The sequence below is a fragment of the Pseudonaja textilis genome, chromosome 8 (assembly GCF_049901715.1).
Source record: "Pseudonaja textilis isolate UNSWEBS1 chromosome 8, rPseTex1.2, whole genome shotgun sequence".
Taxonomy (NCBI): Eukaryota; Metazoa; Chordata; class Lepidosauria; order Squamata; family Elapidae; genus Pseudonaja; species Pseudonaja textilis.
In genome coordinates, this window is record NC_141997.1 from 17,272,138 (window position 1) to 17,294,198 (window position 22,061).

Sequence of the window (22,061 nt, forward strand, 5' to 3'; positions counted from 1 at the left end):
AATGTTTTTGTAGCCCACCCCTTCACTCCGTGAAAATTTAAACCACTGAAATCCATCTGCAATTACAGAATACAACATAGGGACATGACTTCCAGAGTTCCATATGCAGCTTTGGCATTCCTCCAGAAATCACTACTGAATTGTATGTTTCCCTGCTACACAAAAGGAAAATGATTACATGTAAAAATATTAACTTTAATAATATTAACTTTAGCTAATATAATATTAATACAAATTAATTGGTTTTAAATATGGCTTTTATCTTGGTACCAACTCTTTGGGGAGTGTTCTCCACAGTATATCACTCATAAACCAAGTGTGACCTTGAACTGAAAAGTCCTGGCCAAAGAAATACTTAATATTTAGAGCTGGTTGCCCCAGATATTTTTCTTTCTCATTTTATAGCTGCATTTATGGAAAGTTGAATACAATTTTCCACTTTACAGCTGCCAATACAGCAACAAATACCCTTCCTACCTTTTTATACTTGAAAAAGTCAGCCAAACCTGAGAGAGATTTAAAAAAATAGAATTAAAAAACTGTGCTTTTTGCTTTTTGCATACTGCTAAGCCTCTGGCCTACTTAAACACTTACAGTTTTATAGTATACAGTTAATGTCACTAAAGATGTCATTATATTTACATTCAAATCATTTGGCTAGATTTTCAGCTCTGCCTACCTTCAGGGAGGAGGATATGAAAGACCCAGCCCTCACTGTAGCTGATCCATCAGAAAGTTTTTAATCCAGAAATTCAAGTCAGTCAACTTTTCAATGAGGATGCTCGGCAGAATGGTGTTAAAGGCCAAGCTGTAGTTTATGAAAAGCATTCTGACATAGTTTCCGGGTTTCTCTAGATGACTCACTACAAAATGTAAACCAGTAGCTATGGTGTCATCTGTCGACCTGCTCTCCAGTGGTGGGATTCAAAATTTTACTACCAATTCTGTAGGTGTGGCTTGGTGGGCCTGGCAGGGAAAGGTTACTGCAAAATCCACATTCCCTCCCCACCCCACTAACCTGCTTTCCAGTTCTGTTCTCCTGTGCAGGGCAACCAAAGAAGACCCAGCCGATCAGCTGGGACTCGGGAGGCAGGGAATAGATGGGGGCGGGGCCAGTCAGAGCTGGTATTTACCGGTTCTCCGAACTACTCAAAATTTCCACTACCGGTTCTCCAGAACTGGTCAGAACCTGCTGAATACTACCTCTGCTATTCTCCTTGTAAGCAAACTGGTATTGGTCAAAATTTGGTGGGAGGCATGACCTAAGGTGTTGAAGAAACAATTTCTTGAAGCACTTCATCACTACAGATGTTAATGCAATAGGTCGGTAAGTCATTCAGGCAGTTTTTTTCTTCGGGACTGGGATGACTGGCTTGCTTTGGATTGACACCATGCCTTGACTTTGGATCATGGCTTGTGAACTCTGGATTTTTCTTGCCTCATGAATTTCCTTGTGCTGTGGATTTAATTCTACCTGGTGGATTTGTCTTGCCTGAAAACCTTACAAGTACTTTGTCGACTCATTGGCCACTGCTGTGTGGATTAACATAGGTCTGCTTTTGGCTGGATGTAATTGGGACAGTTCTGAGGTTTTGGTGTAGGGAATTGCCATGGAACAATAATAAATCTACTAAAGCACTGTTACATGTGTGTGCAAGTGAGCGGGACAGCACAGAGATACTCAAACATACTACCTCTACAGTAATATTTCAGTACTAACTAGTTGATCAAAGTTCTCCATGTTTCAAAATTTTGTAGATGCTGCACATTTTGCAGGAAAACCATTTTTCCATGAAGTTTTTTTTTAAAATTATGACATTTTCTACAGTGATGTTTAAATACAGTTTTTAAATAAATACTTAACTGCAAGTTAAAATATGAGTAAGGGAATTATTTACTATATTATATCTTACTTTATCCTTGCAGTTAGTCCCATCATCTCCTTTCAAAACAATCATCTCCCATCATCTCCTTTCAAAATGATCAAAATAGAGTTATTGTGAAATCAGTTTGCTATTAAGGTTTATCACATTCTCTACAAAATTATTCTTTTCTATGAAGTCTCCAGCAATGATGTTAATGCAATCCTTTTTTGATCCAGGATGCTGTTTCTTTACCCACAAATTTAGGAATGGAAGAGCCTTCAGAGCCATTTTTTTAACAGAGCTGTTTATATTTGTCAAAATATATCCTAAATCTGCGGTAAGATTGATTCCTGCGACAAATAATCCATCTGAAAGGCAGAAAAAAAACAGGAATAAGAATTGCCATTTGTTTCTTGTAACAATTACCAACAATTCTCCAAAGAAGGGAATGTCTCATCCATTTATTTTAGTAGGATATGGTAACTCGCTTTATTTGCAAACCATATGCATTATGAGCATCCCTCAGGTTACTGGCAACTAAGGAGCAGAAAGAATATACCTTTCTTACATCTTATTTTGGATGAATCCCAAATTCACTTTAGAAATGTTTGCCTGAGTATCCCCAAGTCGACCCAAATTAAAACAGGTGTTTTCAACATCCTTGTTATTCAGTATATCAAATGTTGCTCTGCTCATATTAAAGCTTTTTTTAATATGAAAAGTATTTGTACATATATCCATCTGACTGCAAAGATGGGAACACATTTTTGAATAATGTGAAAATTTTGGAATCTTGTTTCCAGCCAAAAAAAATGGGCTGCAGGAAATCTCATCAAATTGGAGTAATATCACTAGGGACAGAGGAACATCAGTGACTTCCTCCTGATTTGATCACCAGACCTAAAGCAAATCCTCATAAACTGAAGATTGCTTGGCTTTTTTGTTTTTTGTGGTTTTTGTTCCATCATCACAAAAGCTGGTTGCTGAGTCTTGGTGGATATATGTGGGAATGCTCCTGGAGGGGAGCTCAGGAGCTGATTCAGGATATACACCATGTATGCACAAGGACAAATACCTGGGCGACCACTTTGCTTCTTTTTTTCCAAAAACTCAATAAGCTTTTGTGCTGTATCCTTATTTCCCCACCAGTATGGAATTTCAGGCCACAATTCACTATGTTGTACCACCTGCATTATGTTGTCATAAGACACAATAACTTGGTATCCATTTGACCACATATTGTGCAGGGTTGGAATAATCTGAAAGGAAGAATAAGATAACATTTTGTATTTCAATTATTTATATCCCACCTTTATTATTTTTACAAATAATTCAAGACAGTAAACATATGCAACATACCTTCCTCCTCCTATTTTCCCCACAATAGCAACCTTGTGAGGTGAGTTGGGCTAAGAGAAAGAATGACTAGTCCAAAGTACTCAACTGGCTTTCATAGCTAAAGTGGAATTAGAACTCACAGGCTCCCACTTTCTAGCCTGATCCCTTTACTCTCTATTATTCATATCAAAGTGACTTGGGATACAGCTGTGATGAATTCGATTGGAAAAGTTCTGCGGGAGTCATTTTATTTATTTATTTATTTACTTTATTTTATTTATATCACCGCGTATTCGCCCATGGCGACTCGAGGCAGCTTAGACAATGTAAAACCATATTTAAAACAAAAAATAAAAATAAAAAACAATAAAAACTAACAAAAAAGAATCAAATAAATTAGTAAAGTACAATAGAACAAAATCTGGGAAAACAAAAACAACAACAAACAAACAAACAAAATTTGTACTATTTACTATTACCCAGAATTGTTCAAATTTTGCCAAGTATTACAGTATAACTCAGAGTTGTATATGATCACTCCATATTCCCACAACACAATATCTGACCAAAGTGAATTAGGAATCTCACAGTCTCAAAATATTAAAACTACGTTTTCTAAGCAACTCACATTTCTAGGACACAATCTGTAACTGAAGATCTTCTGTATACAGGAGACCAAATGTTTGTGATGATTCCCATCCAAGCCATCAAAATTTCTGAAAGCTAGAACAACAACCTCCCAAGGATGATTTTTCAACCATCGTAAAATGTCCCACAGAATAACCTATAAAAATCAATGTAAGATTGATAATATACACTGTGAGACATGGATTTGTGACAGAAGGAAAATGAATCAATTATAATTGGCAAATTTCTCAATGCTATTGTATCATACTATCAGACCAGGAGATATTCATTGTATAGGATATTCCATGTGAACTGGAAACTTGCTATTTGCATATTCTTTTCTGTTTGATGTACATAAACTTATAATCTAGCAAACCATACAAAATCCAACTAAATGTTACCATAACTATGAAATATTATCTACATTGTGATTTCTAGAAAGCTTAGCTTCAATTGTCATGTTTTATAAAGTATTTGTAATCCAACAAACTGAAAATTACTAGTATGTTAAAAAAGATTATCCTTCTTAAAAAGAACATTATCCAAAGAGACAGGAACAACACTATTCTTTTTCTCCAGAATTGTTACTATGCTCTTTAATTGCAGCCCTGATCCTAAACAGATTGTTGAAATTCTGCAGAATATTCCTGTACAAATGCTCCTTGGCCAATCATTTGGGAGTCGCTTTCTTGACTTGATCCTAAAAAATCAGTTGTCAAATGTGCTGCAAAATGATAAGGGACAGAGGGAGGAAGGGAGGGGACAGAGGGAGGGAGAGAGAGAGAGAGAGGGAGAGAGGGAGAGAGAGAGAGAATATTCTAGAGAGAGAGAATATTCTAGCCTAACAATGATGACATCTGTTAAAAAAAATTGAAGACATTGTTCAAAATTGTTTGCACCTAGAAGATACATCAAAGCATGACCAAATGAATTTTGCTAAAGATAGTCCTGTTATTCAGAAGAGTTGAGGTTTTTTTTTAACTAGGAATTTATGCTATAATAAGCACTGTGGAATCTTAATAATTTTTACAACAGAGCAAAATATGTAACTGGATGTGACATGGAGCTGCCGTGGCATGAATGCCTGAGTCAGTATGATCATTTCTGAATCTTTACTAAGCACAAGTTTAGGAGTTAATTCACGCAGTGATTATTAGGAAATTCATATCTTGAAAGCTGGCCACTTCCTGACTTAATGCATTGGGTTTTATCCAAACCAACTTCATTTAATGTACATCCTGTTGAAATCAATGGGGCAAATTAGTTCTGGGTTGATTTAAATTCATTTTAATGGAAGCTACAGTAAATGAAGTATTGATCCTATATAATACTAGTATTATAGAAATATTATTATATATATATTATAAACTTATGGATCTTGGGGTTCCTTATTCAATCTGCTTTTGGATTGGGGAATTCCTGTATGGCTGTTCTCAGAGGGTCAGATTAGGTAATCATACATCTTCAGCCCTTATTCTTAACACTGCTACACCACAGAGTTGCATGTTGATTCCCTGACTCTATACTCTTTATGTTCATGACTGCATTCCCACTCATACCAGTAATACTATTATTAAATTTGCATATGATACAACAGTGGTGGGCAGAATGAGTCTGCCCATCAAGATGAGATGGACTGATTGCTTCGTGGTGTGGAAACAATAATATGGTCCTTAACACCAATAAGACCAAGGAGCTTATAGTGGATTATGGAAGGAATAGATCAAACATCCAGCCCTTGGCTATCGATGGAGAACAAGTGGAGAATGTGGCTAGTTTTAAATTTCTGGGTGTTATCATAAAAGAGGACCTGACCTGTGATGCTCACATTGCAACACTGGTTAAAAGAGCCCAGCAGAGATTATACTACCTGAGACTTCTCAGAAAACAACAATTGAATGAAAAACTGCTGGTGACCTTCTACCGCTGCACCATAGAGAGTATCTTAACTTACTGCACCTCTGTATGGTTTGCCAATTGCACAGTGGCAGATAGGATAGCACTCCAGAGTATTAACGTCATTGCCCAGAGGATCATTGGTTGCCCTCTCCCCTCTTTGGAAGAGCTTTATAGCTCCCACTGCCTTAAGAAAGTTAAAAACATTGTTAAAGATCCATCTCATCTTGGGCACCTTTTTTTTTTTTGAACAATTACCATCTGGCAAATGGTACAGGATAATAAAAACAAGGACATACAGGCTGAAAAATAGCTTCTATCCCAGAGCAGTAACTATACTGAATTCTACGGTATAGTGCAATATTAATGCAATATCAGGGGTTTCCAATTCAATTGTATAGAATGTGAAGAATGTGTGTTTGTGTTTTATTTTCATAATTATACTGTACACTGAAGATGGCATTAATTTTGTTGTATGAGGTGCAAAGACAATATAATAAACTAAAAACTAAACTATAGTGTTTCTATAATACTAGAAATTTAGAAATTTCTAAACCTTATCACTGAAAACCATGTCAAATTCAACTGTATCTTCAAAATTGCTATATCTAAACATTAGATTATACTGTAACCACAAAGGTTGCAGTTCATAAGTAACATGTATTTAAGTTTCATATGGAAATCATCACCAATTTTAACAGAAATAATCTTAGCTAACATTTCTGGTCTCAACTATTCCTGACTCTTTCCAACCTCACTATCAGAGGCCACCATTGTTTTGTTGTAAGGTCCCATTAACTTCAATTTCATCAACGTTATATATTTTATTATTATTCTTAGTCATTTAGTGGCTTGGTATTACCTTAAGCCTTCAGAAGGTATCATGAGTTGAATAATACAGGTAACCAATGTACTTATTTTGAAGCAAATAAACAAGCAAGACAACCTCACTTTGGAACCAGTGAGAAACTGCTACTATTTAACATACATAGCAGAACAGTGTTTGCAGTATCTATCAAATCTGACATGCATTTATGTTAGCAAGTTAATCTGGCATTTTCCTACTTAATTTATGATAATATTGTTACAAAATCTGCCATCCAATTTTCCAAAAGGTTTTTCTTTCTTCATAAGATGGTTCTATTTGTTTAACTCAGTCTTGGGATACTTCGATATTACTTTGGTGGAGAGTTTGAGCTTATTTTATTGCTGCAAAATGACAACACATGGTCTGGACACAATCTATATGATCTAAAAATCACTGACAGAACTATAGGAAATTCCTGCTTCCAACATTAGTTTCCCCATTGTGCTTTATGTTGGTTTACAAATTTAAAAAATATCTAAAAATATTTACAAATAAATCTAAAAATGCCTAACACAACAAAAACGGGATACAACATGGCAAATGTTTACATTTCTAGAATTCTTCAAAAGATATGATGGCGTTGGACAAGAAGTCAAAATGGAGATTCTGGACCAAATGCAATTGTTCATGGTAGGGAATATCTATATGAGAAATCAATATCTAGCTTTTAGGGACAAAGGAAATAGTTGTTTTCTAATTCTGATAACATAAATGAGTCTCCACTCTGCCAGAACAGGGGGAAAAAAGCATATTACTACCAAAATGGTGGGTTTCCTCAGTTCTGTACAGAAGGGACACTTCACAACACATTTTTTAAATAGTGTATTTCACTTAAAACAATTATTTCAATGGATTTAACTTAAGAAAATGTACCTCAACTTCCACCGTTGTATATAACATATGAACAAAGTATAATTTCATGGAAGGATCATCAGGTTTGTGAGCTATTCTAAAATCGAAATACCTAATTCCAGCATCCAATTGTTCCAACACAGTCAGATCCTGAAAAGTTAAAAAAAAAAATCCAAAGGTTTCCAAAATGCTTGCAAGAAAGATATATGTAATTATGTTTCAATGTTATACATTTCATAAATTTTAAACAGTTTTAGGAAGACAATTTTGGATTGCAGTCTGCAATGGTAAAATCCATAATATAACACAAAATAAATGGAACATAGACCACTTTCATCCAATAATTTTTCTCTTTCTTATGATACCTGCATTATTCTGTGTATTGCAGAAACAAAAAAAATAAGCAAATTTAATATTGGAAAAACAGAGCTCAAAAAAGACAAAGTGGAAAGTCCAAAAATATTTACCTGTGTTATTGACCATCTCAAAATAATAGGGTGCACTATGCAATGCATATGTTTATCTAGTAGCTGCAACAATTTGGATCCGTTCGCACTGACTTCTGATTTCTTATCCAGACAATATGTCATTGCATCATGACTACCTATATAGGATTAAAGATGAAGTCAACCTTATCCTAATCATTTGTCAACCTTTTCAAATCTTACCACTGCACCAGAGTTCACTCTAAAACTCTTCTTACTCTAATGTAAAACCAGAGTAAACTGACTGCAGAAACAGATCTAGTGGTCCATCAAGTCTGCCCTTTGGAGCTTTTTTTATAATTCCCAGCAAACCATCAAAGATTATTACAAGTAATAAATACAGGTAATAAATCTCACCTGAGAGCAAAAGGATTGAATGTGATCAGGTAATCATCAACAAAGGATGGCTTCTTTTGTAATGTTAAAGTAAGGTAACACACTTCTCTTCATTAAAACAATCCTTCTTTGATATCTGTATCAAATATAAGTGCTACCTAAGAATCCCCTGGATCAGGGGTCTCCAACCTTAGCAACTTTAAGACTTGTGGACTTCAACTCCCAGAATTCCTCAGCCAGCTTTGCTGCCCTGGATGGTTCATATGTGCTGTACTTCTGGCACCAGACATCCCTTGGGAGATGTATGGTGCAGGGATTTGTTTCTTCCTGTGTTCTTCTTTATTTTTTGGAGCATCATCCAAATGGGGGTGATTTTCATCACACTTTAATTTAGAGATTGATAGGACTTGGTTTGGGTAACCATTAGAGCAGGGGTCCCAAAACTTGGTATTCTGTGAGTTGAAATCCACAAGTCTTAAAGTTGCCAAGTTTGGAGGCCTCTGCATTTGAGCAACTTTTATTTCATAAGGTTCAATTAAAGCTATCCTGGGAGGTCTTATGCATTTCTTTAAATCAGGGTTTATGAAGGTTGGGAAATTGAAAAAAAAAACTTCTATCTGATTCTCAGATTCATGGAATAAAGGATATATCCCACCCATCCAACTGCATGGGTTGCCACTACAGACTGAGCAAGGAAAATAAAAAAAACATTGCGTGGCCTTGGTGATTTTTTTTTTCTTCAAGGGGTGGTTTAAAGTTTGGATTTCACTAACATCCTTTTATTTTAGAAACATTTGACAAGATGCACAGAACACAATAGAATGTTCTAAAGCTCTAAAGTTCACCCAGATATATCTGTGGCACTGGGCAAATCCACCATTTATTTCTACACTTTTTGAAGAGATATGCAAAGTTATTAAGAAGTTGAAAAGGTAATGTTAAATATGTTTGTTATGATGTTATGTTATGTTGCGTTGTGTTGTGCTGTTATGTGTTGTTATGTTATGATATGTTATAATGTGGTGTGGTGTGTTTAAATTTTTTTTTCCAATTATCCAATTTTATTTCAAAATGCATTACTTACCTGGTAATGACAGATTAGAGAGGGGTACAGCCCAAAGACTTTCTGGTAAATCAGACATCCACTTATCAGTTTCACTGCCCAGATTAATGGATTTCTTTTTTGCCTCTTTCTTCCTTTTTCCCATTTTAAATAATGTCCTAGAAAAAGGTCTAAACAAAAAATAGGTTTTAACTCTGTTCTGCAGATGCAAATTTAATTCACCCAGTATCCTCACACACGTTCCATCCTGATGACATACTCAAAATCCTTTAAAACCTGGCTATTCTCCCAAGGTCTTGAAGTAGAATAGATGCAAGGTGTTGGGGTTTGTTTGTTTGTTTGTTTGTTTGTTTGCTATGTAGGGCTTTCTCTTCTGGATATACATAATCTGTTTTCCAGTTCGTTGTTTCTTGCTTTTCAAGTGCAAGCAACTCAAAAGTGTGTGTTTGTGTGTGTGTGTGTGTGTGTGTGTGTGTGTACTAAAAAGATACTCCTTTGGTCTTTTTAGCTGCCAGAAAAAGGGAGTGGGGGAAAACAAGGCATTCTTGAAATGCCTAGATAATCACCTCAGCAGCCCAAAGTTGTCCGAGTGTAAGAAGGTTATTGGAGAGCATGATGGATGACTCTTGGAGACTGATGTGTCCTATTGGAGAAGTCACATCCGTGGGGTGGGGGAAAGACCAGGGTCAAGGGGGAAATGTATGATGTGATTTAGTACTGGCTGCACCCAGCCATGCACCTGCATGGCAATTACTAATAAACCAATTTACTTTTTCTGAGATGCAGCTAGAGACTTTTGCTTTGAATGAGGGGGATTTATTGGAGCCCTGACAGTGTGTATGTGTGTAGAGGGAGGGAGGGAGGGAGGAAGAGAGAGAGAGAGAGAGACTTACAACCTATTTTCCAAGTTATGGCAATGCACATACACACCCTCAGCCATGTGATTGCATTTGGGGCGCTTGGCAATCAGCTCACCTTTTATGGCCATTTGCAGCACCCCAAGCTCATGTGACTTTAATATGTGACTTTTTTTTTGCCTGTTTCACTGTTTATTCTGCTTTGGGCAAAGATCATTGGGGATATGAATTCACATTCATTCATAATTATCACCCCCAAAATGTTGAAAAATCAAGTCCAGTCAAATAATACCTTGAGTTATGATCACAACCGTAATTCCAAAATACTGGACAATAATTGCTAACTTGAGTTAATTTGTATAAGTTCATTTATACTAGTCTCATTCTGGTGCCTTCCTCCCAGTTTTAGATATATAACCCATAGATTCCCCACTCCGCACACAATTCTGGCTCAGCATCAGTGATATCCACATTGTATGTGTGGAATGTGGGGAGGGTTGAAAATGGGTAAGGAAGCCTTGTGATCCAAGCCCTTCCTATTTCATTGTATGTGTAATACAGGTCCAAAAGGAGAAGAGTGTGGATTGTGCTGCCACGCTTACCATGTTTCAGATTTTGACACACACAGAGAGATGGTCATGGTTGCTGTTTCTCAGATTTTCTGACAGCTGTATCATAAAATGTAGAGGGTTGCCCTGTGGGCTGTAATAGAGGAAGTAATACAGTGGTACCTTGGTACTCATTAATTGGTTCTGGGAGGCATGATAAGTACCAAAACCAATCAGTACCAAACAATTTTTCCCATAAGGAATAATGTAATGAGTCACAAGGCAGGTGACACTGACAATTTCCAGTTTGTGCATTGGGTACCAAACAAATGATGAGTGCCAGGACAAAATTTTCAAGTCAAAAATGCATTGAGTACCAAATTCAATGAGTTTCAAAGCAATTGAGTACCAAGCAATAAGTAATATCATCATCCCAAGCCATCCCAATAATTTCATTGGCCCAACTCCTTTCTATAACTGATACATATGGGGATATAACCTTCAGTGACTATCCAATAGATCAAGATAAGATGAACCCACGTAATCATGATCAACATTTGTATTGCTGGCTCCAAAAGTCAATTCACATTAATAAGCTATCCAGTGAAAAGAGAGATATTTTTAACAAAAGATTCAGACAATTATTTTAAATTGGTTTTCCGAACCAATCAGGTTTATGTGAACTGATGGGTTTCTATGAAAAACTAAGGACACCCCCCCCCCCCCCCAAAAAAATTGGCACAGCCAATTTTCTACCACTAGACTTGGTTTCTTAATCAAGGTACTAGGATATATTTTTTTAACTAACTGGTTCCATGATTTCAACATACCATCCCCAAGGATTACAGAATAATCAAAATTAAATAGATGTTCATATCTATCACAACCTTCAGTAGAAATTCTGTTTCTACATATTGCAATTGTTAATTTCATATTGGCTTTTTAAATTTTTTATTGAGTATACACATTAAAAACACTGAACATGGTGGTCTTCTTTGATGTACATTTCTGTCAATACATATTGCATTTAATTTCATATTGTTGATGTTTTTACTTTATATTGTCCAAGGCCAAAATAAAAACACTCTATAGTATTGTATATTTTCACTGAGTTACAAAACACCCAATTACTACAAACTCCAATATGATTAAATATTTGTAATTTGGGAGAAATTGATTAGAAGGCATGCTGTTATTCAGTGCAGTCTAATTTATGCCATGCACTTTCTTCAACAAGCTCATTTGAATTTAACTTCATCCCACATAGATATTTTATGGCTTTGCCACCAGATTCTACAAGATGTAAGCAGATGCGGCCTGATTATCTGATGCAGGTCCTTCCTCTATTGACCTATTTCTATATAATCCTCTTGAGTGTTGCTTATTGTTTCTTAAGTGGGTCATTTTCCTGCCCCCATAAACTGTCAGTTAAAAATATAATTGTTGGAGGAGTGTGTCATAGAAGTCAGACCTTCTTGATCTTGAAATTATCTCATTATGCCTCATTCCTGTCATCATACATCTTCATGGATTCAACTGGTTGCAGATTAAAGAGAAATCTACCAGATTTGGTGAGCACCAAAAGTTGTTCCAGGTGATTTTTTTGAGCCAAGCAAATAACTCCACTATAGACAATCTCTTCCATAGATACCAAGTTAAAGCAGTAATTCATTACTAAAAAATACCCTGTTTTTTTTCTGGAAATATATCGCTTTTCAATCTGGATCCATCCAAAAAAAAGGAAAGAAATGCTCTGCATTCAAAAATACCTTCGTGCGTGCACTATGTCAGTATCCATGGAGGATCCAGCAATTGGAACTGTCAGCTATAAAAATGATGTTTTTTTAAAAAAAATAAAGCAGTTGAATCCAAGCAATTTCTATAACTTTTTTTTACAAACTAGTAGCCTCCAGATGTGCTGAACAACATCTTCCATCACTCCCAGCCATCAAGAGTCAATGCCCTTCCAGCAAAGATCTAACAGTCACATTCCCAAATTGGCAGAAACTTTAATTATTAAAATAGTTAAATATGGAAAAACATATTTATTTTTTTATCTGTACATTCAGGACATTGTTTACATTGATGCAACCTACAGCATTAGTGAAACCTTTCATATTTACTGGGTGTTATAATCCTAATTAGAAATATACTTCTGCTCTTTCTCCATATAAATATGGAGGTACAATCACATTTAAGGGAACCTCTAATCTTGCCTTCAGATTTTCAAATCAGTCTAAAATACCAACCCAAGAGAGGAAAAAGATTTATTATTAAAAAAACACCTTCTCAGACTTTATCCACTAACCCCAATCACTTTAACCAGGGGTGGGATTCCACTGGTGTAACAACTGGTTCGGTGATCACATACTTTGTGCGCACATGTGCGCTCCGTGATTTAAAAAGCTCTAATACTTACCTTCTACTGCAGTCCCTGTGAACAAAACAGCTGAGGCACGGCAAACCGCTCTACCGCACAAATCAGCTGTGTGTCTAACAAAAGGAAATAAAGCACAGGAAGGAGTAGGGGCAGGCAGGCGGGCCCATATCGCAGCGAACCAGTTCACTGCCAGCTGATCTTCGGAACAAGGGGTTCACCCGAACAGGTCTGAACCGGTAGAATCCCACCCCTGACTTTAACCTCAGACTGTCTACTGTTGATCTCACCATTCCTAAGAGGTCTATAAGGGGGCGTGCGTAAGTGCACCAACGTACCTACCGTGCCTGTCCTCCTGTTCCCTTTTATTTGTATCTATTTCATGTATTAATAATCATGTTTATACATATATATATAAATGCATGCTTGACAAAATAAATAAATAAATAAATAAATAAAAATTTATTCTCTAGTAAGTATATGAAGTGGCTTTCTGATTACTGATTATGATTTTCTCACCTGTCTGCCAGTGAAATCAATGTGATCATTCTAGGTTAGCATAAATAGGGGCCTGTTCTACATACCCCTAATTCTGTTTAAGACCTTACCTGCTGTTTTCCTATTTCCATAACCACAAAGGGATTACTGTGGGTCTCTAAAGAAAAATACATACCTACTATCGGAGATGATCTTCCACCCCATACTAAACCCTCTTAACCACCACTCTTCAAAGTGGGTGTCACGGTTACCAATGACCCAGTTCAAGTAATCCGATGAGTCCCCCTCTTCTATGAAATAAGAAATTCTCCTATTTGGAGTTCTGAGTGGCTCTGAGCTGGATTGTTTTTCATGCAGACATTTCATTGCCCCATTAGGTAACATCTTCAATGCTGGAAGATATATAACAGGGTTTACTCTCTGTTATATACAGTACCTTGCACTTGACAATGTTGGTGGGGGTGATGTTTTCCCCCTAAATACTTTGATTGGGCTGTTATTTACTGTTTGATTGTTTGGCAGGTGTTAATCCTGGTGTTAATCTCTGCTTGTCTGGATCTTGATTGCTGGCCAGATGGTGTTCTGTTTTTTTTTAATTTTGTTTTGTTTCCATTTTAGCTTTTTTATTGTCTCTTTTGAATGGTATGTAAATATTGTTTAGTTCTGTGCACTTGCTGATGGCTGATTTGTCTGAGGCCAAAATTTCAAAAATTCCCAAGTAGTTTTGGATTTAGTTTGGTCTAGGATAGTCACAGTTTCTCAGTCGACATTATGGTTGAAATTCAGGAGTTTTCATCATATTTTCTGATTACTAGTGGGTATTCATGGATGCACTCTGCTAGTCTTCTGCCAGAGGCAGTTATACTCCTTTTACTGTATGTTGTAGATGACTTGTGTGTTTTTCTTCTTGGGCTATTGGGTCTTTTGGATCACTTAAGACATTTCAGAAGACTTTAGTTGGTTTGTAAGCTACAGCTATGTGGTTATAATCTGTTGATTGTTTCTCAGATGTTTCTGATATATGGCAGTATTATCCTTTTCATAGCTTGTCTTGGTTGTGCTGTAGTGGATTGGGTAGTCAGGGAGTTTTTGATAAGTTGCATGGGTGTTGGAAAATATTGTATATGTAGTTCGTTTCCTCCTCCTGGTGTTCTGAGTTGCTGCAGTGTGGTTGTGGTCCTCTGAACCATGTTCTTACAAAGCCAGGTTGTTATTTTAGTGGTGGAGACTTGTGTAATGGAGATGGTTGTTTGATAGACTTGTGTTTCTAATTTGCCACTAATCCCTTTGCTGATGGAGTGTGTGGTTGTCATCTTCCTCTCTTGTAAATTTTATCCCTTTGAAGATGTTCTTGATGGTTTCATGTGTCTTCTCTAGTTGTCCCTTTTTATTATGCTAAAGGTGTCATCTACATTCCAGACCCATTCTTTTGATTGTTTGTGTGGGAGGGCTATAATTTGTAGATGCTGCATTATAGACTCTGCTATGACTCCTGAGAGTGGTGATCCCATGGGGATTCTTTTGATTGGTTGGCACATTTGCCCATCAAACTGAAAGTAGGTGGGGAGGCAGAGGTTGATAAAGTTTATGTTTGTGGGTATTTCAATCTTCGTTGGAGGCTAGGTGTGCTGTGTAGCAATGGTGGGATTCAAAAAAATTTTACTACTGGTTCTGTGGGCATGGCTTGGTGGGGATGGCTTGGAGGGTGTGGCAGGGGAAGGTTACTGCAAAATCCCATTTCTTCCCCACCACGCTGCTTTCCAGCTCCGTTCTCCTGTGCAGGGCAACAAAAGAAGGCCCAGCTGATCAGCTGGGACTCGGGAGGCAAAGAATAGATGGGAACGGGGCTAATCAGAGGTGGTATTTGCTGGTTCTCCAAACTACTCAAAATTTCCACTACTGGTTCTGCAGAACCGGTCAGAACCTGCTGAATACCACCTTTGCTGTGTAGTACTGCTGCCATAGATTCTTTCGTTAGTTCTGGGTCTATGGATGTAAAGATTATTATGACACTAAATGAAACCATAATCTCATCTTCTACAATTATTGGAGATCTGGAGGTCCTGTAGTGAGGATATGATAGAGTATTCACTGCCTTCTGTGAAATGTTCAAGCCATTTTTTACCTGTGTTGTATTTTGGTGACCCTGGTAACAATACACTTAGATAAAGAGGTATAAATAAAGAAGAATATTTGTAGCTCAGGGTTGAAATGAGAGGTGCTTGGTGCTCTCTGAGCATGATAGTTTTCTTGCAGATGTTTCATTACCCAAACTAGGCAACATCATCAGCTCTAGACTAGCACGGATGATGTTATCTAATATAGGTATTGAAATGTCTTCAAGAAAACCACCAAGCTCAGAGAGCACCAAGGACCCATCAAAAAAGGTATGCCAGGCCCAGGCTTGTGTATTTTGGGGTGTTCCTGGAAGTGTGGGAGGATGGATTCACTGCTTTTCACCCACTACTGTTCTTTTATTATTTGACTTTTTGTGTTTAGCTCGTTAAGGGTTCTCTTGATCAGGTTGTCTAGTTTCTGCACTGGGTTGGTATTTATAGGGATGCATTTTCCTTTGTGATCTGACCATGACTGTGGTACCACCTTTGCCCGCTTGGGGGGATGATGATGGTTTGGTCCTTCTTTAGATTTTTGAGGGTTGTTCTGTCCTCTGCTTTGAATTGGCTCTAGTTCTGTGCTCTTACGGTCTCTGATAGGATCATCTGTCTTACATTCTCTTGGCTTTCTGTGATAAGTTCTGTGGTTTTAAATGCTGCCTCCAAGACTGCAAAAAAATATAACTGACATCATTTACAATATGTTATAACTAAAGCCTTTATGTAGGATATTGTGTTCTGTTGTGAATAGTGGGCAGCTGGACAAGTTGACAACTCAGCCAGATTCTTTCCTCCTAGGTTTAGTTTGAGCAGTTTGCTTTGAAGCTTTGTTTTCCTCATTCAAGCTGGTCTTAGAAATGTAGTCTTGGTGGCAATTGTCAACACTGTATGTTCTGGGACATAATTCTGGGACACCAGTTGCTCCTTGGTGTTATCTATGATGTGCTGGTATTATTTTTTAATATAAGATATAAGCATATCCATGGTCATTATAATTATATTTTTTTGCCCAGTTTGCTATTTTCCATCCAGTTCTGCCATTTACTGGAGTCTGCATCTGACACTTGTGGACATGCTATTCATTCAAAAAGAACAGCTGTTCCTGGATGGAAGTTTTCCTACATGCAAATTTCTCTCATTTGTATGCTTTCTGAAGCATTTGATGCCTACATGGAGAACCCCAATGTCAGTGGAGAACTGGCAAGGAAGAGAATATCAACAGCTCTGAGTTGAACTGTGGAGTCCTGGTGCTTTCTGAGCTGAGTTGTTTTTATACAGATGTTTCATGCTTGAGTAGGTAACATTTTCAGTGCAGAAACAGAATTGGGTTCACTTCCTTTTATATAAACTTGCTTGTCCTGTCAGTGTAGATGGGGGTAATGTTGTCATGTTCAAAGTAAGGCAACCATTATAAAATGAAATATGAGGCATTCCAATTCCTCAAAGAACAAGTTTATTAGGATATACCATCTTGGCACTAGCTGGTAGAAGGCCAATACTGAAAGTTTCCCAGCTTCCCACATCACTATAACTAGATTTTTTTTTCAATTTTCCAAAACAATATGTCACATTGTCCAACCAGGATGTCAGGCGGTTTCCTGGCAAATTCGTTCCCCCTTCCTCTGGCCAAGCCACCATTGGAACACGGCTGACTCACCATCCAGCTATGTGGTTTTGGCTGGAGCTCCATCCACCTCAGCTCTCCCCCTTTCCAGCTCTCAAGTGTGTCAAACTGAATTCATACAATTCCATTACCTAACCAAATTCAGGCTTGACAAAGGTTTTCTTCTTGGTAGTTTCTTCATAGGGGCTGTTGTTCCATAAACACTACATTTGTATGTATTGTTCATATAGCCATTATTTTTAGCAGATGTTTAGTACAGGCAGTCCTTAATTTACAATCATCATTAGTGACAGTTCAAAGTTACAATAGAACTGAAGAAAGTGACTTACAACTGTTGCAGTGTCCCAGCAATCACAGGTGTGATTCAGGTCCTTAGCAACTGTCACACATTTATGATGGCTGCAATATCCCATGGTCATGGAATCGCAATTTGTAATCCTCCCTGCTGGCTTCCAACAAGCCAAGTCAATGGGAAAGCCAGCAGGAAAGGCCACAAGTCGCAGTCGTGTAAAGTCCTGCTTAACAACTATGGCAAATAAAAAAGAAATAAAATTGTGTACAGTCACTTAATGACTGCATCACTTAATACATTTTATGATACTACTGTGGTCACAAGTCAAGGGCTACCCATATTGCTAGTTGATGGTTTCCCATACAACTGTTAGCTAGGTCCAAGGTCAACTGAGTGCTGTCAAATGACAGGACAAAGCTATCGTCAACTCATAAAACATTTCTATGGTCTTTTTAGAGTTGCCAACAGAAAGAGAGGGAGGAGCAGTGCAGCACCTTGCCAACCGAAAGTGCATTCCATAAATAGTTTTCAAAGATAGTAACTAGGTGACTGAAGTTCCTACCATGCAAAATTCTAACTGGAGAGCATGACTGATGACTCTTGGCTCTGGATATGTCTCATTGGAGTATATGAATTATGATACACCCAGGGGATGGGGGGAAACCAGGGTCAAGGTTGACAATGAATTATGTGTCACAGAGTCGGCTACACCCAGGCAATACCGGATGCTTTAACTCCCAATAAATCCTTTTGAAGTTTTGGAAGTTTGGCATGAGATTCATGATTTAAATGAGGGGGTAACTGCTGGAATCCTGACAGCTATAGGCATTTGGATCAGGTTCATACATTGAACCATAACAAACCACTATGAATTTTTAACCCATTTCAATAAACTGCTTAAGTTAAAACCAAATATACCATGGGGACCAGGTCAAACTCAAGTTGAGTTTCTCAGAAAGCACCCAAAAAATTGGATGCTTCTAAAACACTAATTGGAATCAGGGCCATTGCAAGGGGCCTTTTATTGTGTGGTTGCCCTGACAAAGAGCATCTCAGAGACAGCTTCCATCTTTTTTATTTATTTTTATTTATTTTTATTTTATTTGACAATTGCTTACAAGATCTTTGAATATTTGACCCTTCAGGCTCTTTTTTCCCACAAAGAAAGTTTGCTTTCTTTGGGGCAAATGGAACACTGTTCAGTAGAATTGCTACATCCCTTGGAGTAACCCAACAAAAATGTCAAATTGCAAAGAAAACATCAAGCAACATATTCCGATTATTATTATTATTATTATTATTATTATTATTATTATTATTATTATTATTATTATTATTATTATTATTATTGCCATATTAATGCTTCAATGCCAAAGTGAAATATCCCAGAATACAGAGTCTGATTTCCCCTTGTACAATAAAGTGGCAAAACCTATTCACACATTTCATAAACCACAATAAGGCTTTAATTCCGAACATAATAGGGATTAATAGGACCAACAACTCTTCTCGTTCATCTTATCATTATTAAAAGAATTATCATTATTAAAAGAAAAAGAAACCCATTCTGTTACTTACTGACAGCGAACAAGCGAGCGGACCAATCAATCAAAGCCACTCCGTTCCAGGAAACAGACTGAAGAGTTTTCAAAACTCGCTCCTTTCAAAACAGATCCCACGGTGCCCTCGGGGATCCGGAGTCCTCAAATCGTTGTCTTCCTCCCCAACATGAGCGCAGCGCTTTGGGATTTGTTTTTGTTTACTCACAGTTTTAAATCAGCACCTGAGCAATCTTTGCAAAGAGAGAGAGAGAGAGAGAGAGTGAGTGAGACCCGAAGGAATCCGCAGTGCATCGGACTCAGATCTCCTTGCCGCAGCGCCGCCGCGAAGCTTGAGCTGCTTTGCAATACCAGCCGCGCGCTTGGTCTGCTCACCACAGCGCGGCTCCTCCTCCTTCGGTCCCGAACCAAGCGGGAAATGCCGGCCGAAGCGCAGGTGGTGTGAATGCGGGCGGAGAATCGGGTCGCCTGAGTTGACAGTGCGTCTAAGTACGGTAAATGTGGACTGCATGAGACCGGATGCTCGTCTGCGGTGCAAAAAATCGGTTAGGGAGCATTCCGGGCTGATTTCCGAATAACGGGATAGAAGAAGATCCGGTCCAGGATGGGTTTTCGGGACTGATTCTGTACCCGTTGCTGTCTCCTAAATCAGAGGTCTCCAAACTTGGCCACTGTAAGACTTGCGGACTTCAACTCCCAGCATTCTCCAGCCAGCTAAGTTTGAGGAACCCCTGTCCTTAATCAACGTGCTGAAATCATCTGAAGCACAGAAAACCCTCCAGGACAGATATTTTTTTTTAAAAAAAAACAAAACTAGCTCGTAGAGCAATTACTGTCAAAGCTTCGGGCAAGGCTTGTGTAGTATTTGAATTAGCAGCGGTTGTCTTCGCAAGGCACACTTCAGTTTACCTCATTTTTTTTTAATGTCCGTGAGAGTGGAACCCGAAAGAAATTACGTGGGCTGCGACTGCACAATGCTCTAACTAAACTAAAGCAATAGTATGGCTGAATGGTTTGCATATTCCTTCTCAAAGTGGGGGAAGGGAAAGATTGGTTAGAAATATCTGGCTCAGTCAACCTTGCCAACGTTAAGATGTGTGGATTCCGTTCCCAGAATTCCCCAGCCAGCTATTAAAGTTGACAAGGTTGAGAAATACTGATCTGGCTGAAAATCTTTCTGAGTATGACTGTATAAATCCTTATAAAAGTGTGCTAAAGTTTGGCAGATCATTTAAGGCAAGGGTCTTCAAACTTGGCAAGTTTAAGACTTGGGGACTTCAACTCCCAGAATTCCCGAGCTAACATGACCGGAGGAGGAATTCTGGGGGTTGAAGTCCACAAGTCTTAAAGCTGTCGAGTTTGAAGACCCCTGATTTAAGGTTTTCCTCTGTGGGGGTGGGGGAGAGTTCTTGGGTACATAATGTGTATCCTACTTCAGTAAGACAAGCGCATTGGCTTGGAAGTTATCATCCAGGACGTCTCTACTATTGAATGACCTGAAAGACCATGTTAGAGATTATCATGGATTGTCATCTAGGTGGTTGCTAAGAGTCAACAACAACTTGATAGCATGTAATAAATTAAAAATTGTGTGTGCCTTATCCTGGAAGTATATTTATGCAGTGAACATAAATCCTCTGTCCCTTCCTCTGGAAAAGCAGCCAAACTTGATATATCAGAAATGCAAAAAGACCTGCAGAGATCCGGTTGGGGAAGGAATGGACAGAGGGGATCTGGTAGGAAGGGGGAAAGACCTGTGGGGACACAAGGAGTGGTAAGTGGAGCATGGGGTGCTTTGGGTGTGGGAAGATCTTGGGAGGCACCCCATGATTTACCTGATGACACATACAATACCACTAGCAATAGCACTTAGACTTATATACTGCTCCATAGTGCTTTACAGCATTCTCTGAACGGTTTAGAAAGTCAGCATACAATCTAGGTCCTCAATTTACCAACCTCAGAAGGTTGGAAGGCTGAGTCAATCTTGTGACAGTCAGAATTGAACTGCTAGTAGTCAGCAGAATTAGCTTGTAATACTGCATTCTAATAACTGTGACACCATGACTCTTTTATATATTATATATTTATATATTTTATATGTATGTATGTATGTATGTATATAGTTCATGGCAGGTCACCTTAGAAACTATAATTGATATGACAGATCTGGTGGAAAGATCTATAAATAAATTAGAATTGAGGAAAAATACAGTGGGAAGAGCTTAATCGATGATGTGGCTCTCCATTTTTAATGTGCTATTTCCTCTACCTCAATCTGCTGCCAAAAGTGTAGATTAGATTAGCATCTATTCCAAACTGCTGTTGGTGAACCAACTTCCATCACATTGAACAAATTATATAGTCATACATAATTTCTAGTTTGAATTATTGAGCTATTAGTACGTTTAGCACTTATGAGAAGAATGTAGGTGTGCAGCTGCTATTCTTTAGAAAGCCATAAAAGTAGAGAGCAATACAGTCTGTCACAAAACAAGTATGTACTACATCACCCAGGATCACCTGACTGGAGGACAGACTTTGAGGAAGAACTAGCAAAGACTCAAATTAGCGTTAGCTCCAAGCTGCTGGCATGGAACAAGGGCTGAATCATAAGTATGAAAAAGAATCATAAGCATGAAAAAGAATCATAAGTATGAAAGAGAAGGCAAAAACTTCAATGCTCATGATTTTTAATAACAAACTCATGATGAGATGCTGGAGGGAAGAACCTGGCCTCCTTACCCACAAGAATTCAGAGTCGCTATGAGAATCATACTAAAACTGCCTGAAGCTCAGTGACTGGCTTCTCAAGATGTGAGTCTTGTCAGCACACAGCTATTAAGAAACCTCTTCCTTGTC

General features: G+C 38.0%; 1 protein-coding gene across 5 annotated transcripts; it reads right to left on the bottom strand.

Annotated features, from left to right (window-relative positions):
• Positions 1-1,723: 1,723 nt before the first annotated feature.
• On the bottom strand, positions 1,724-19,570 carry PLCXD1 (phosphatidylinositol specific phospholipase C X domain containing 1). 5 transcript variants are annotated; one of them, XM_087938420.1, is made up of 9 exons: positions 19,219-19,548; positions 13,155-13,228; positions 12,505-12,553; positions 9,352-9,500; positions 7,914-8,050; positions 7,468-7,596; positions 3,832-3,987; positions 2,941-3,124; positions 1,724-2,233 (listed from the first exon to the last, which is right to left on the bottom strand). In XM_087938420.1, exons 3-9 carry the CDS (start codon positions 12,531-12,533, stop codon positions 1,995-1,997), a joined length of 1,023 nt encoding a protein of 340 aa, XP_087794546.1. In that variant the 5' UTR covers positions 12,534-12,553; positions 13,155-13,228; positions 19,219-19,548; the 3' UTR covers positions 1,724-1,994. The 5 variants fall into 5 exon arrangements, with proteins under 5 accessions (XP_087794546.1, XP_087794545.1, XP_026563262.1 ...); XM_087938419.1 differs by lacking the exon at positions 13,155-13,228 and having other exon boundaries at positions 19,219-19,570; XM_026707477.2 differs by lacking the exons at positions 12,505-12,553; positions 13,155-13,228 and adding an exon at positions 10,790-10,889 and having other exon boundaries at positions 19,219-19,294.
• Positions 19,571-22,061: the final 2,491 nt, after the last annotated feature.

What these genes read in the sequence shown, in the direction of transcription:
- PLCXD1 (XM_087938419.1), bottom strand. Translation starts at nt 12,533, where the DNA reads ATGGATACTGACATAGTGCACGCACGAAG. An exon ending in GACATAGTGCACGCACGAAG is followed by an intron (nt 9,501 to 12,504) that starts GTATTTTTGAAT and finishes TTTTTTGTTTAG; the next exon opens with ACCTTTTTCTAGGACATTAT. An exon ending in CTCTAATCTGTCATTACCAG is followed by an intron (nt 8,051 to 9,351) that starts GTAAGTAATGCA and finishes AATCCTATATAG; the next exon opens with GTAGTCATGATGCAATGACA.